The sequence below is a fragment of the Enhydra lutris genome, unplaced genomic scaffold (assembly GCF_002288905.1).
Source record: "Enhydra lutris kenyoni isolate GAN:26980312 unplaced genomic scaffold, ASM228890v2 scaffoldscaffold16, whole genome shotgun sequence".
In the NCBI taxonomy this organism is placed as follows: domain Eukaryota; kingdom Metazoa; phylum Chordata; class Mammalia; order Carnivora; family Mustelidae; genus Enhydra; species Enhydra lutris.
Genome location: NW_019154100.1, coordinates 21,613,527 through 21,628,554, shown reverse-complemented (window position 1 = coordinate 21,628,554; position 15,028 = coordinate 21,613,527). Strand labels below are relative to the sequence as shown.

Here is a 15,028-nt window from a genome sequence, read left to right as displayed (position 1 = left end):
CACACACACACACACACACACACACACACACAGAGGAATATTACTCAGCCATCAAAAAGAATGAAATCTTGCCATTTGCTATGATGTGGATGGAACTAGAGAGTGTTATGCCAAGTAAAATAAGTCAGAGGAAGACAAATACAGTCTGATTTCATTCATATGTGGAATTTAAGAAACAAAAACAGATGAACAGAAGGGAAAGGAAGGAAAAATTAGACAAAAACAGACAGGGAGGCAAATCATAAGAGACTCTTAACTGTAGGAAACAAACTGAGGGCTGCTGGAGGGGAGGGGGTAGGCAGATGGGTAACTGGGTGATGGGCATTAAGGAGGGCACTTGAAGTAATGAGCACTGAGTGTTGTATGCAACTGATGAATCACTACATTCTACATCTAATTCTTCATCTAAATTCTGAAACTAATAATACAGTATATGTTAATTAAATTGAACTTAAAAAAAAGGAGCCACAGGCTTTCATGCTAATGCTTCTAAACAATAAATCTGTTCTCAGCCCCCCGATTCCTATTTTTATTTTCCATTAAAAAAAGTGGCATATGGGGTGCCTGGGTGGCTCAGTGGGTTAAGCCTCTGCCTTCAGTTCGGGTCATGGTCTTGGGGTCCTGGGATCAAGCCCCACTTGGGCTCTCTGCTCAGTAGAGAGCCTGCTTCCCCCTCTCTCTCTGCCTGCCTCTCTGTCTACTTGTGATTTCTGTCAAATAAATAAAATAAAATCTTAAAAAAAAGTGGCAGAAAAAAAGTGGCATATGCACAAATGGTTTTAGTTTTTTTTCACAATAATTCTGATTATTGGTAGAATATACTTTAGAAAGGCTGGCTGTGTCACTGTAAATGGAAGAAAATACAATTAAAAATAGAGATAATATCATTAGGTGAAATTACATCTTTAAGTAAGTGGAAAATATGACTCAGTTTATCAATATTGTTGTTTACACTGAAATTTTAGATAATATATTACATAAAGTACATGTAAAATTTAAACAAATTACTTGATTGAATAATAGAAGATGGCTTTTAAAATTTTTCACCAATAATAAAACCAGTTCTTATTTTAAGTAAGTGTTCATACACAAATATGCCTGTAATTTATTCTGCAAAACCTAAAGCTTGGAATAATGAGATCTTCAGGATGGATATGTGTAGCATTTTACTTACTAGTAAATTAGAAGATAACTATCTAATTCTGCCAGAAATTTCACATTGTAATCCTCTGTATCCCCCTAATAAAGGGATATAATAGAATTTTGGGAAACAGTGGATATTATATTAAAAGAAACATTGAGAGAGAGATTATGGGAGAAAGTCCTATGGTCTGAAGACTAGGACTTGCGCAAAGTGGTTTGATATGTGTTACAAAATGCTGGAGGCTCCAAGTTAAAATCATTCTGCCTACAATGTCAGCCCAACTACATCTCTCTCTTTATTAAATCTTTCAATTTAGTTAATTGGATAAGTTTTCTCTCTTGGAATATATTCCCAATTTTATAGCCAAAGTTTATAGGAATATAGATTCATTTTGTAGCAAACTTCATTACAAACACATGGGTCAGAACATTTTTACAAAGGAGGGATGCAGGCATTATCTCACATGAGTTCAGCAAATTTTGTTTCCTTTAAAAAAATCTGAAGAGAAGAAGTTGTGTACACAGAACATGTCTGTACTTGAATAGCATGATTCTAGGTATTGATACATGTAATAAAAGAGATCAAAACATGCCAGATAATTATTAAGTACATTCTTTGCATTACACAAAGATCAAAATATGTGCTAACTCCAACAGCATCACTGCACTGACTGTGCATTTACTAATTTAAAATACATATCTCGATTTCTCAGGAGTTCTTGATGAGTTCCCTTTTCCTTTATTTTCCCATTGTGCAGGACCACTATCAGATCAGCATTCTGTATTGTGGAGAGTCTGTGAGCAACCACTAGGCAAGTCCTCCCCTTTCTGGCATTATTGAGGGCATACTGAACCACCTGGAAGAGAAAAGGACCTGTGATTGCTAGCTTGACTTAGATGCAAATAAACTTACCCAAATCAAATTGATAAAAGTAACCTCATAACATTCTTTGTGTATTTGTTTATCCCCAAAGGCAACTGCTCTGCTTTGTGAAAAATTCACCATACTCAATAGAAATCCAGAAAAAGTAGTTATAGATATATTTAGACTTCTAATTAGAAAAGCTTTTGTGATAATGAATAAAAATGAGATGGTTGTCTGTATGTAAGTAGGTGGTTCCAAACTCAGAGTCAGAAAGTAGTATTTCCACATCTAAGTAGAATGCCTAATTTTTTTTTAAATTTTTAAATTTTTAATTTTTTATTTTATTAACATATAATGTATTATTAGCCCCAGGGGTACAGGTCTGTGAATCGCCAGGTTTACACACTTCATAGCATTCACCATAGCACATACCCTCCCCAATGTCCATAACCCAACCACCCTCTTCCTATCCCCTCCCCCTGGCAACCCTCAGTTTGTTTTGTGAAATTAAGAGTCTCTTATGGTTTGTCTCCCTCCCAATCCCATCTTGTTTCATTTATTCTTTTCCTGCCCCCCAAACCCCCCATGTTGCTTCTCGACTTCCTCATATCAGGGATATCATATGATAGTTGTCTTTCTCCGATTGACTTATTTCTAGAATGCCTAATTTACTTACTTCATTTCTTCTCATAGGATTTATTTATTTATTTTGGTAGAATTTAGCTTTAAAATTGTCCTGGCTAAAGTCTTAGCTATGATGGGTTATAATGTACAGAAGAAATGAGAGTGGAGGCTGAAAACCAGTATCTGTTGAATATATAAAATATTCAATCAAATGATTGATATCTAATTTAAGTCCCTGCAATAACCCCATAAGATGGGGGATATTTTCATTTTTGTTATGAATAAACTGAGATTTGAAAAGTCCAGGTCATTTGACCAAGGTCGTAATGCTAGTAATCGATGAATCCTGGATTACAGCTCAGGTATGCCTGATTCCAAAAATCATGGTTTTTTCTTTTGTAACACACTGTCTACTTAGAAGTCAAGAATGATAATCATCTACAAAAGCAATTGTGTGATGGTTAACCACATAAGCTCTTAGATCAGACATGCTCTATTAAAATTCAGAGAAGTTACTTAACTTTTCTAAGCCTTAGTGTGTTAACCTATAAAACACACATGGCTAATAAACTAATTCATCAAGTTGTGAGGATTGAGATAATAGCATATGATGGACACTTAGTAAATTTTAAGTTATCATTCATTCAACCAATGTTCATTTAACAAGTAAGTGCTTACTATGTGCAAGAAACTACTAGAGTACAAGGACATAACAAAATTAAACATCTGAAGGAGCTTGCAGTGTAGGTCTATTGTCACATCTCTTTGCTTTCTTGTTTTGTTCTCAGAGCTGACTGTCTATAGAGGATGGAGTAACTAGCAGCCTCTGACATTGCAGTGTAGATTACTCTTTTGTTGATTTTTTTTTTAAGATTTTATTTATTTATTTGAAAGAGAGACAGTGAGAGAGAGCATGAGAGGGGAGAAGATCAGGGGGAGAAGCAGACTCCCCGTGGAGCTGGGAGCCCGATGTGGGACTCGATCCCGGGACCCCGGGATCATGACCCAAGCTGAAGGCAGTCGCCCAACCAACTGAGCCACCCAGGCAGCCCTAGATTATTCTTTTATGCATGCAGATTGCCTTATTGATTTGTTTGGTATCATAAGAATAATAATAAAATGGGAAAGTTATTTTTCTTGGGCCTTTTCCTTGACTGGAGAAACATTTCAAGAATTGTGCCTTTACTGATAAATCATTTCAAATGAGAAAACCTTTCTAGAACATAAGATGTCCTGTGCCCCAACTCCCTCCCACCTTCCCAACCAGCCTCTACTTTTTTTAAAGGCCAAAACTTTAATTCTCTCAAGGTCTTTCTTGTCCCAAACTGACCCTGACTTCTTTCACAATACTCCACTCTCTTATTTGATATAATATTCTGAGAAGAAATAAGAGAATGTTACCTTTTCACTCTCATTATCAAGGGCTGAAGTGGCCTCATCCAACAGTAAAATTTTTGGTTTCCGGAGAAGGGCCCTTGCAATAGCTAGTCTTTGTTTCTGGCCTCCAGAAAGCAGTGTTCCTTTCAGTCCAACTTGTGTGTTGTATTTCTATTACAGGAACATGCAATTAAGAAAGCAAGGCTTGGTTATTTAAATTAGCATGACAACTGTGGGCGAGAACCATCTAAATATTTCAAATTTTGCTACTCTTGAAAATTTGTGTCCCAACAAGTGCTGAAATCTATTCTTGGGCTTTGTTGCAAATAAATGCTAAACCAGCAGTAAACAGTACCATCTCATTTACATATCTACGTTGATCACAAACAGCAGACCTTTGCCATTATGTTTCTACAAAGGGATTGTTTGAATTAAAGCATAAGAAAAAAAAATTACTGGCAAAAGAAAGTTCCCAGTAAACAGAAATCTTTTTGCATTAAATTCTATTACCTTCTATTTTCAGGTCAAAAGGATTTAAAGTATATAAAAACAAGGAAATCACTGGGTTTCTTCACTCTGGCTCTCACCAAACCTCTAGAGGCACATCTCTCTAGGGCCTGGGATTCTGTTCTCAGTCCTGCAGGTTATCCTCCTGGCAGTAAATTAAGCTGGCGCCCAGAGACAGTCCGTTCATCTTTTCAGGCCATAATAGGGACATTTACCACTCCCAATGTTTCCACGGCCCTCCTACTTACTAATGACATTTTCTCCAGTGTTTTCCTCTACAGAAGAATAAAGAAACTGCTAGAGGAGTATCCGGAAGCTGTTGTAGTCTGCTGTATCATGACCTGTCAGTTCAGTCGGTGCGAGCAGGCTCCCGCTTGCTTTCTAGATTGTCCCATTGGTTCTCTTCCCTCCAAGGTTTCACACTGCTTTCTAGTACCCCTTGCCACTTGTCTAACAAATATATGCTACTGATATCCAGACAAGAATGTGTGGATGGACTGACTCCACTGGGAAAGCAAGTCTAATTCTACAACCTTCTTTTTTTTTTTTTTCTAAAGATTTTATTTATTTATTTGTCAGAGAGAGAGAGAGGGAGAGAGAGCAAGCACAGGCAGACAGAATGGCAGGCAGAGGCAGAGGGAGAAGCAGGCTCCCTGCTGAGCAAGGAGCCCGATGTGGGACTCGATCCCAGGACACTGGGATCATGACCTGAGCCAAAGGCAGCTGCTTAACCAACTGAGCCACCCAGGTGTCCCTAATTCTACAACCTTCTAAAGGTGGAGCCTTGTAGCAGCATCACAGTGAAGATGCAGCAGGTGATTAATATGCTGTTCATTTTGTCTTAGTGCCTTAGAGAAGCTTGAATTAATTGCTTTTCCCTCCACATCTGACTGCCTTCAAGGGGTACCATTCGGGCAGAGTCGGTATCATGAGAGCCTGTGACACAGCCACAGGCACATGATAAATGTGTCTACTTCACCTCAAAGTTCATTTTTCAATTCAAAATACACAGTTGTTACCTTTATATAAAACAATGGTATCTGAGTTACTAAAGCCCAGGAGAAGTGTCTTCTCTGAGTGAATGCTCTCCAAAGAAAACAGACTTTATCTCCTCTGTGCTTTTATATAGGACTGCGAGCATGCAGGGCCCCTGCCTTCTAACATACATTTTATTAAATTTGGACTCACAGGGCAGAATAATCAGGTAAAACTATGCCATTCATTTCCACATACCAAAAAGTTCCCATCCAAATGAGAGAATCCAACCTTAAACCAAAAATTGAGAGAGGATTGGGTGGAAATGATAATGGATTGTAACTCTTTCTGCCAGTCTACCTTAAATTGTACATGGATTATTCTAGCGTGGCTGAAGAAGATAACAATACTAGCTTAGAAATCACTTTGCATTTCTTGGCCTTCTCTGGATTATAGGAAAATAATTAGCATCAAGAATGAATCAGATGAAATTAAGTCATTTTGTCCATCATTAAACAGAACAGATTATAAATGTGAATATAAACCTGTCTCAATACCAAATTAAAAACATTTTCAGATACTTGAAGTAAAGGTTTTCATTTTTTAATTTAGAATGACAGGGGCACCTGGGTGGTTCAGTTGGTTAATCATCTGCCTTTGGCTCAGGTTATGGTCAAACCTCACATCGGATTCCCTGCTCAGTGAAGAGCCTGCTTCTCTCTCTGCCCCTCCCCTTGCTCATGCAGGCGTGCTCATCTCTCAAATAAATAAATGAATAAAATCTTAAAAAAAAAAAAACTACAGAGTTTCATTTTCCTGTTTAAAGAGTTTATTTTTATGAGGGAGAGGGAGAAGCAGGCTCCTCACTAGCAGGGAGTCTGACTTGACTAGAGGCTCAATCCCAGGCCCCTGAGACCCTGAGATCATGACCTGAGCCGATGCTTAACCAACTGAGCCACCCAGGCACCCCTCAGTCTCCTGTTTACTTATTTATTTTTAAGGATTTTATTTATTTATTTGACAGAGAGAGAGAGTACAGCAGGGGCAGCTGCAGGCAGAGGGAGAAGCAGACTCCCCACTGAGCAGGGAGCCCGACGTTGGGCTCAATCCCAGGACCCTGGGATCATGACCCGAGCCGAAGGCAGACACCTAACTGCTGAACCATCCAGGTGCCCTCTCAGTCTCCTGTTTAAACTGAAAATCTAAATTAATTTTCTGGCAAACACTGGGATGGATTGTGAGTGTCCTGAAATATGCAACCTGTTTATGACATGCTCAGGGAAAAATGGCTCTTCAATATGAACCTGGGGCTAAAAGCCAGTTGGGTTCTAGAGGGAACATCAAAAAGAGTCTCATCCTAAATCAACTGTATTCTAAGGAATCCCTGCAAGCTCTGTGGAGGAATTTAGGGTGGTTTCAGTGGTTGAAGTCTTATTCAAGGAGCCATGATACGGCTTGACTGAGACCTGAATCTACATCTGGTGAGTTTCTCAGAGGATCCTCAAGAGCAAGGCATGTTGCTGCAACTCTCTTCCTAGGTGGATATTTCTGGATGCCTGTGGATCACCTCCATGGCATATAGTATGGATGTGTTATCCAGAGCGTACTCTAAATTAATGCCTTGTTATTCACCCTCTGATATTGAGTTGCCAGGCAGGTCCAAAATCCCTTACCAGAAGCCCTTAGGGCTATATCTCTTTAAGAATTCTGTTTTGGGGGGACGCCTGGGTGGCTCAGTTGGTTAAGCAGCTGCCTTTGGCTCAGGTCATGATCCCAGCGTCCTGGGATGGAGTCCCACATCAGGCTCCTTGCTTGGCAGGGAGCCTGCTTCTCCCTCTGCCTCTGCCTGCCACTCTGTCTGCCTGTGCTCGCTCTAGATCCTCTCTCTCTCTGACAAATAAATAAAATCTTTAAAAAAAAAATTCTGTTTTGGGGGCTCCTGGATGGCTCACTTTGTTAAGCATCTGACTCCTGCTTTCAGCTCAGGTTATGATCTCAGTGTTGTGAGATCGAGCCCCTTTTTGTGCTCTGTGCTGGGCGCAGAGCCTGCTTAAGATTCTCTCTCCTGCTCTGCCCCTCCCTCCTGCTCTCTCTCTCTCAAAAAAAAAAAAAAAAAAAAAAAAAAGCAAACAACCTTATTTATTTATTTAGTAATCTCTATACCCAATATGGGGCTCGAACTTAGAACCCTGAGATCAAGAGACACATGCTCTACCAACCAGGTGCCCCTCTTTGTTTGACTTTAGAAGAAAATTTACCACAAATTGTGTGTACTATATGTACATATGTATATGTACTATATGTGTACTATATTTAGTATGTGGTAAATAATAACACCTTCAGAAGTTCTGGGGAAGCAAGTGGTAATCAAATATATGAATATTTGTGAAGAAATAGTTGATTACTCATTTTAAGTAGGATTAATAAAGACTACATATGGCTTCACATCATTTTGTCCAACAAATAAGTAAGCACAAAACATAACAAGGTAAGGGATGTGTGTAAGGGATGGAGTGTAACAGCTTTTGGAAACTGGAACTGGGGAACAGAAAATGTGGACCTGCACCGCTCTCATCCAGAATGTTGTAAAGCACCAAGGCCTTGTCCTTTTAATGCCAATCTCTGCCATCACCACAAAGGCCACAGTGCCTCCTGGATGAGCAAATAAAAGGCTGAGCTTCAGCAATAGTTTTTTGTTTTAAAATCTGATCAGCTTATTTCTTTACCTAAAAAATATCTAGTGGTTTCCTATTTCCAATAAGACTGAATCTAAACTTCTTAGGCTAATATATCAAAACCTTCACATTTAGTCTCTGCTCATGTTTTGGCCACTTCTCAATTCCCCAATTTATGCCTTATGCTCAGGATTTTAAATTTATTTCCTTCCAAACACCTAAAACTCTTTTACATGTATATGTTTCCATGTGAGCTTATTTGTCTTCTAAATATGGATTTGTCTCCTCTCTGCCTGAGAAATCCTACTCATTCTTTAACACCTGGTTTAAAACAGCATCTTCTGTGTGATTTTCTCTGAGCTAGAGAATTTGTCATTCCTTCCTTTGTATTCTCATCACACACTCTGTACTTTTATTCCAGCGCTGTCCAGTGTATCATACACTTTCTTGTTCACTTTTCACAGACAATCCTGAGCCATGTCTTGGCAATTCCACTTTTCCAATATCTTTTAAATCCTTTTCCTTGTTTTATTTCACATTATAATTACTAATCCAGGCATTCATAACACTGGAAATAGCTCCTAAGTCATCTCCCAACTTCCTGTCTTTTCTTCACTACAACAAATGGTCATTTACATTGCTGCTAGATGTGATGTCCAATGTCCTATTCCAAAATGATATTTTGGTGCCAGATTTCTTTATGGATATATATATATATATATATATATATGTAATGGTGATATGAAGGTAAACTACAGTTAAACTTAAAAACACTGAGAAACAAGTTATTCTTTCTTTCTTTTAGGAAATATCTTGGTTTTCAAAGTTTACTGTAAAGTTAGCACAGTGAGTCTCTGCAAAATGTAGTTTGGAGTAAATTTGGGAAATAGTACAACAAAAATAATGAAAGATCATAAGCAATTTAAGAGTAAAAGTCAAACGGTATAAATATGTAGTAGGTGACAAGAGTGATGGGGACTCTTCTAAGTAAGTTGGCCATGGAGGGTCTTGGCAAAGATGACATTACAATGAGCTTGAAAGTTAAGGAGCTGGCTCTGCAAAGAGCCAGAAAAAGGGAGGTCCTGGCTGAAGAAACAGCAAGTATAAATGTCCTGAGGTAGGGAAAAACTTGGTATGTTCATGAGATAGAAAAGAGGACAGCATGGTTGGAGCAGAATGAGTATATGGTGAGGAAGGAACTGCAGAGGCAAGCAGAACCAGATCACAGAAAGCTTTGCCAGCCACAGAAGACATCTGGACTTATTCTAAATGCAAAGGGATGCCATTAGGAAGTTTTAAGCAGGAAGGGACAAAATCTAATTTATGGCTTTTTTTTTTAAGATTTTATTTATTTGACAGAGAGAGAAAGAGAGAGAGAGAGATCACAAGTAGGCAGAGAGGCAGGCAGAGAGAGAGAGGGGGAAGCGGGCTCCCTGCTGAGCAGAGAGCCTGATGCAGGGCTCCATCCCAGGCCCCCAGGATCATGACCTGAGCTGAAGGCAGAGGCTTAATCCACTAAGCCACCCAGGCGCCCCCTAATTTATGTTTTTAAAAGATCCGCCTAGTTACTGTGAGGAATAAGCATTATAATGAGGCAGACTGGCAGCAGGAAGACAGACTAAGATGCTACCAGAGTAGTCCAGGGGCAGGGAGGATGATAGTGGTATAGACAGGAGTAGAGTATATATGTATATGGATAAAAGGTAAAGAATCAAAATAAGAAAACTAATTCAGTGAATATTAATACAGTTTGGCTTGGAAAAAGTCATCACAGAAAAACCTCAATCTTTTTGCTTTTTACATATTAACTTTATATTAGATGCTAGCAATAAATAAATTGTTTAATTCAAGTAGCACAAAAAACAACAACTTTGGCTTACTTGGGAGCTTTGTAATTCAAGATTTCAGATATTTTTCTTACCTCAGGGAGACCTTCAATAAAAGAATGAATATTTGCTGCCTTTGCTACTTCTTTTATTTCTTCTAATGGCACAACACGGCTGTTATCACCATAGGCAATGTTGTCAGCAATGCTACAGTTGAAGAGTACAGGCTCTTGAGAAACAATTGCTATTTGGGAACGGAGCCACTGTACATTCAATTCCTTCACATCAACACCATCAAATAGCTGTCAAAAGCAAAATGGAGAATGGTATGTGAAGATCCAACAACTATATCACGTTACAGTTCACTATATTCAAACATATACAAATTATAAGAAGGGTAGGAATTCAAGCCACCTCACAGTAAAATGCTATCCAGGGATGGATTGTAAATGATACTGTATAGAAGCAGAGTGTAACTGCCTAAAATGTCAACTCCTAAACTTACTTGACATTTCTACAAATGGCCACATAGTCTAGAGACTTGCCTGGGGTCTAGAGTAAAGCCTCGTGCTTTGTGTAACCTCTGCTGTAATAGGACCTCACTTTTTTTTTGGAAGATTTTATTTATTTAACAGAGAGAGAGAGATCACAAGTAGGCAGAGAGGCAGGCAGAGAGAGAGGGGGAAGCAGGCTCCCTACCAAGCAGAGAGCCCGATGCGGGGCTCGATCCCAGGACCCTGAGATCATGACCTGAGCTGAAGGCAGAGGCTTAACCCACTGAGCCACCCAGGTGCCCCAGGACCTCACTTTTTAAAGCCCAGAGAGAGAAGGTGTAGACTGATAGCAGTCCACATACAGAGAGGTATGTCATTTTGTACACGACCATGCTTATTCATGTGAACATGTAACAACATTCAGCTGGCATTTGATGAACATACCTACTAGCTGATGGGGACTCTTCAGGTACAAGGGAAATAGTGGTACGCAAGATAAAACTCTTGCCCTCATGCAGCTTATATTCTAGTGGAGACAGGCAGGCAATAAACACACTAACAAATAATCAACTCAAGAAAGAAAGTGTCATGACGACAGGGTAATGGAATTGAGATTGACTGAGGATGTGGGGGGAAGCAGGTTGGTAAATGCGTTGGGAAGCAGGTTGGTAAATGCGTTGTTTTCTACAGAGTAATCTAGGAAGGCCTACCTAAGGAAGAAGCATTTAGATTGAGACTTGAATGATAAGGAGTCAGCAAAGAGATTAGAGCAAGGAAATTCCAAGCAGGGGAACAACAAGAACAAAGGCCATAAGTGAGTTTAAAGAACACAAAGAAGCTGGGAGTCTGACACACAGTAGTCAAGGTGGGGAGTGACAGGAGAGGAGTTTGGAGAGAGGCAGAGACTAGATCACAAAGGACCAGGATTGATGGAATTGACTCTGTTTTATTCCAACTGCAGTAGGACGTCATTGGAGGGTTTAAAGTAAGGGATGTGCTATATTATGTGTAAATAGATGACTGTTACCTAATTTTGGACTGTTAACTCATTGTTATCACTGGTAACAAGGGAACCATTCTGAACCATTTTATTTTGCAAAGAGTCATTGAGAATCTGTGATGGGAAAAAAAGTACCTATAAATTGCAGAAGGAGGACTAATATGACAGTCTTTGACTTTTAGGGGCTTAGGACTTTTTGTAGGGAGGAGGAGGCAGAACAGGAAATTGTGTGTGTGTGTGTGTGTGTGTGTGTGTGTGTGTGTGTGTCTGTGTCTGTGTCTGTGTCTGTGTGTATGTGATCTAGTGCTGGCTGGGGGGAGAGGATAATTGAAAAACTGAATACAAGGAAGAGTAAGAAAGGTGCCAGGTGAGAAAAAGTCATTGGAATTCTAAGGAGAGAGAATTTGCTTTTTTTTTTTTTTTTTTTTGAGATCAGGATGCAGGACTTAATGGAGCTGATTTAAATAACCTCTAAACATGCATAAAATTTTTGAGAGTTGGTGGGTGGAGAAGGCCAGTGGGAATAGTAGGAAGCCTGAATCAGGGTGGCAGAGGAAACTTATCTCTGTCTTAAACCAAGAGAATGAAAAAAGATTCTAGATACAGATATTAGACCCCTCCTCCAACACCTGTATTCTAAAAGAATTCCATGTCTTGTAAGATCAAAATTTCTTTCTTTTTAAAAATTTCTAATTTGTAGACTTTTCATTTTTCTTCAATTTTAGAAAAAAATTGAGTCTAGTTGACACACAATGTTATATTAGTTTCAGGTGTACAATATAGTGATTCAACTTCTCTATACATTATGCTCTGCTCACCACAAGTATGGCTACCATCTGTCACCATTCAAGTCTAGTACAATATTACTGGACATATTTCCTATGTTGTGCTCTTTATTCTTGTGACTCATTCATTCCATAACTAGAAGGTTCTATCTCCCACTTACCCCCTTCATCCATTCTGTCCATTCCCCCCCTTCCCTCTGGCTACTATCAGTTTATTCCTCTGTGTTTATAGGTCTAATCCTGCTAGTTTATTTGTTTATTAATTTGTTTTATTTTTTAGATTCTACATATGAAATCATATGGTGTTTGTCTTTCTCAGTCTGACTTATTTCCCTTGGCATAATACGCTCTAGGTCCATCCATGTTGTCACAAATGGCAAGATCTCATCCTTTTTTATGGCTGAGTAATATTCCATTACATATATATACCACATCTTCCTTATCCATTTGTCTATCAATGGATACTTAGTTTGCTTCCATCTCTTGGTATTATAAATAATGCTGCAATAAACATAGTGGCACACATATATTTTCAAATTAGTGTTTTCATTTTCTTTGGATAAATATCCAGCAGTGGAATTATTGGATCATGTGGTATTTCTATTTATAATTATTTGAGGAAACTCTGTATTCTTTTCTACAGTGGCTGCACCAATTTACATCCCTACCAACAATGCATGAGGGTTTGTTATTCTCCACATCCTTGCCAACATTTGTTATTTCTTGCCTTTTCAATTCTAGTCATTCTGACAGGTTTAAGGTGATAGATACCTCATTGTGCTTTTGATTTACATTTTCTTGATGATTAGTGATGTTGAGCATCTTTTATGTGTCTCTTGGCCATCTGTATGTCTTCTTTGGAAAAATATCTCTTCAGGTCCTCTGCCCATTTTTAAATTGGATTTATTTTTCTTTTTGGTATTGAGTTGTAGAAATTCTTTATGTATTTTGGATATTAACCCTTTATTGAAGATACCATTTGCAAATATCTTCTCCCATTCGGTAGACTGCCTTTTTATTTTGTTGATGTTTTCCTTCACTGTGCAGAAGTGTAATTTGATGTAGTCTCAATAGTTTATTTTTGCTTTCATTTCCCTTGCCTTAGGAGACATATTTAGAAAAATGTTGCTATAGCCAATGTCGGAGAAATTACTGCCTGTGTTCTCTTCTAGGACTGTTGTAGTTTCAGGTCTTACATGTATATATTTAATCTATTTTGAATTATTTTACATATGATATTAGAAAGTGGTCCAGTTTCATCCTTTTGCATGTAAATGCCCAATTTTCCTAGCACATTTATTGACTGTCTCTTCCCTATTGTATATTCTTTCCTCTTTTGTTGAAGGTTTGGCTTTATTTCTGGACTCTGTATTATCATCCATTGGTCTGTGTCTATTTTTGTGCCAATACCATACTGTTTTGATCACTGTAACTTTGTAACATAACTTGAAATCTGGAATTGTGATGCCTCCAGCTTTGCTTTTCCTTTTTAAGATTGTTTGGCCTATTATAGGTCTTTTGTGGTTTCATATAAATTTTAAGAATGTTCTAGATTTGTGAAAAATGCTGTTGGTGTTTTGATAGACATTGCATTAAATTCTTAGATTGTTTAGGGTAACAGATATTTTAGCAATTTTTGGTCTTCCAATCCATGAGCATGGAATATCTTTCCACTTGTCTGTGTCGTCTTCAATTTAAGATCAAAATGTCTGCCACCATCATCACCGAAGAATCTTTGAGTCTTTGTATTTTGTATTTAGCCTCAAAGTCCTATCCATCATTTTTGTTATTGGTTTGCTTGCCCACTTAATTAAGGGAGAGAGTTTTTTTTCCCCCCTAAACTACTGCACTATTTGCCCTATTCAAACCAGTAAGGATGATTAAGCCCAAGAGAATGTTTAAGAATAGCATCACTAAACCCTAGATAAGCAGTATTTAAAATCAGTCTTACCACTTGTCCTTTCACAGGGTCATAAAATCTTTGCAGAAGCTGGATAGAAGTGCTTTTTCCACAGCCACTGCTCCCAACAAATGCTACTGTCTTCCCTTTCTCAATACTGAGGGAGAAGTCACAAAGGATGAGAACATCCTGGCGACATGGATAGAAAAAAGAGACTTCTCGAAACTCTATATTTCCTTCACATATATCCTGGGGAAAAAGTTGGCAGGGTTCAGAACTTAAAAAAAGATTGTAACACATTATAGCACATTGGCCAACTGTTTCCTGAAAATTACACATGCTTCCATAACCACTTTTATTTTAAACAATATTCCTCTCTATAGAGCTGCTGACTGCATAATCATTTCTGTCACTTTTGTTTAGATTTTTTTTTTTTTAAGATTTTATTTATTTGACAGAGAGAAATCACAAGTAGGCAGAGAGGCAGGCAGAGAGAGGAGGAAGCAGGCTTCCCGCTGAGCAGAGAGCCCGATGCGGGGCTCGATCCCAGGACCCTGAGATCATGACCTGAGCTGAAGGCAGAGGCTTTAACTCACTGAGCCACCCAGGCACCCCTGTTTAGATTTTTATATCTGTACTTCTTGTCATTTCTGGACCTCACTGAGTTCTAAAAAACACTGGTTTCCTTTGGTTTCACTACATAGACATTGTCTAATCCGCAGACTAGCTGTTTGACCAAATGTTTTGCATAACTGTATATACATATCTTTAAAAATTTAGTTTGCTTTACAGACCTTATTGCTTAATTCAGAATAGCTGGGGTCCTCATAAACTATATGTATAAATGTTAATTTTGT

At 38.5% G+C, this 15,028-nt stretch overlaps 1 protein-coding gene across 1 annotated transcript in view; it reads right to left on the bottom strand.

Annotated features, from left to right (window-relative positions):
- Positions 1–1,802: 1,802 nt before the first annotated feature.
- The window catches only part of LOC111147335 (ATP binding cassette subfamily B member 5), a 114,285-nt gene continuing 101,059 nt past the window's right edge, over positions 1,803–15,028 (bottom strand). The window contains exons 24-27 of the mRNA XM_022503327.1: positions 14,223–14,420; positions 10,088–10,294; positions 4,034–4,180; positions 1,803–2,000 (exon numbers count right to left, since the gene is read on the bottom strand). Coding sequence (XP_022359035.1) covers positions 1,803–2,000; positions 4,034–4,180; positions 10,088–10,294; positions 14,223–14,420 — 750 coding nt within the window. The remainder of the gene's footprint in view (positions 2,001–4,033; positions 4,181–10,087; positions 10,295–14,222; positions 14,421–15,028) is intronic.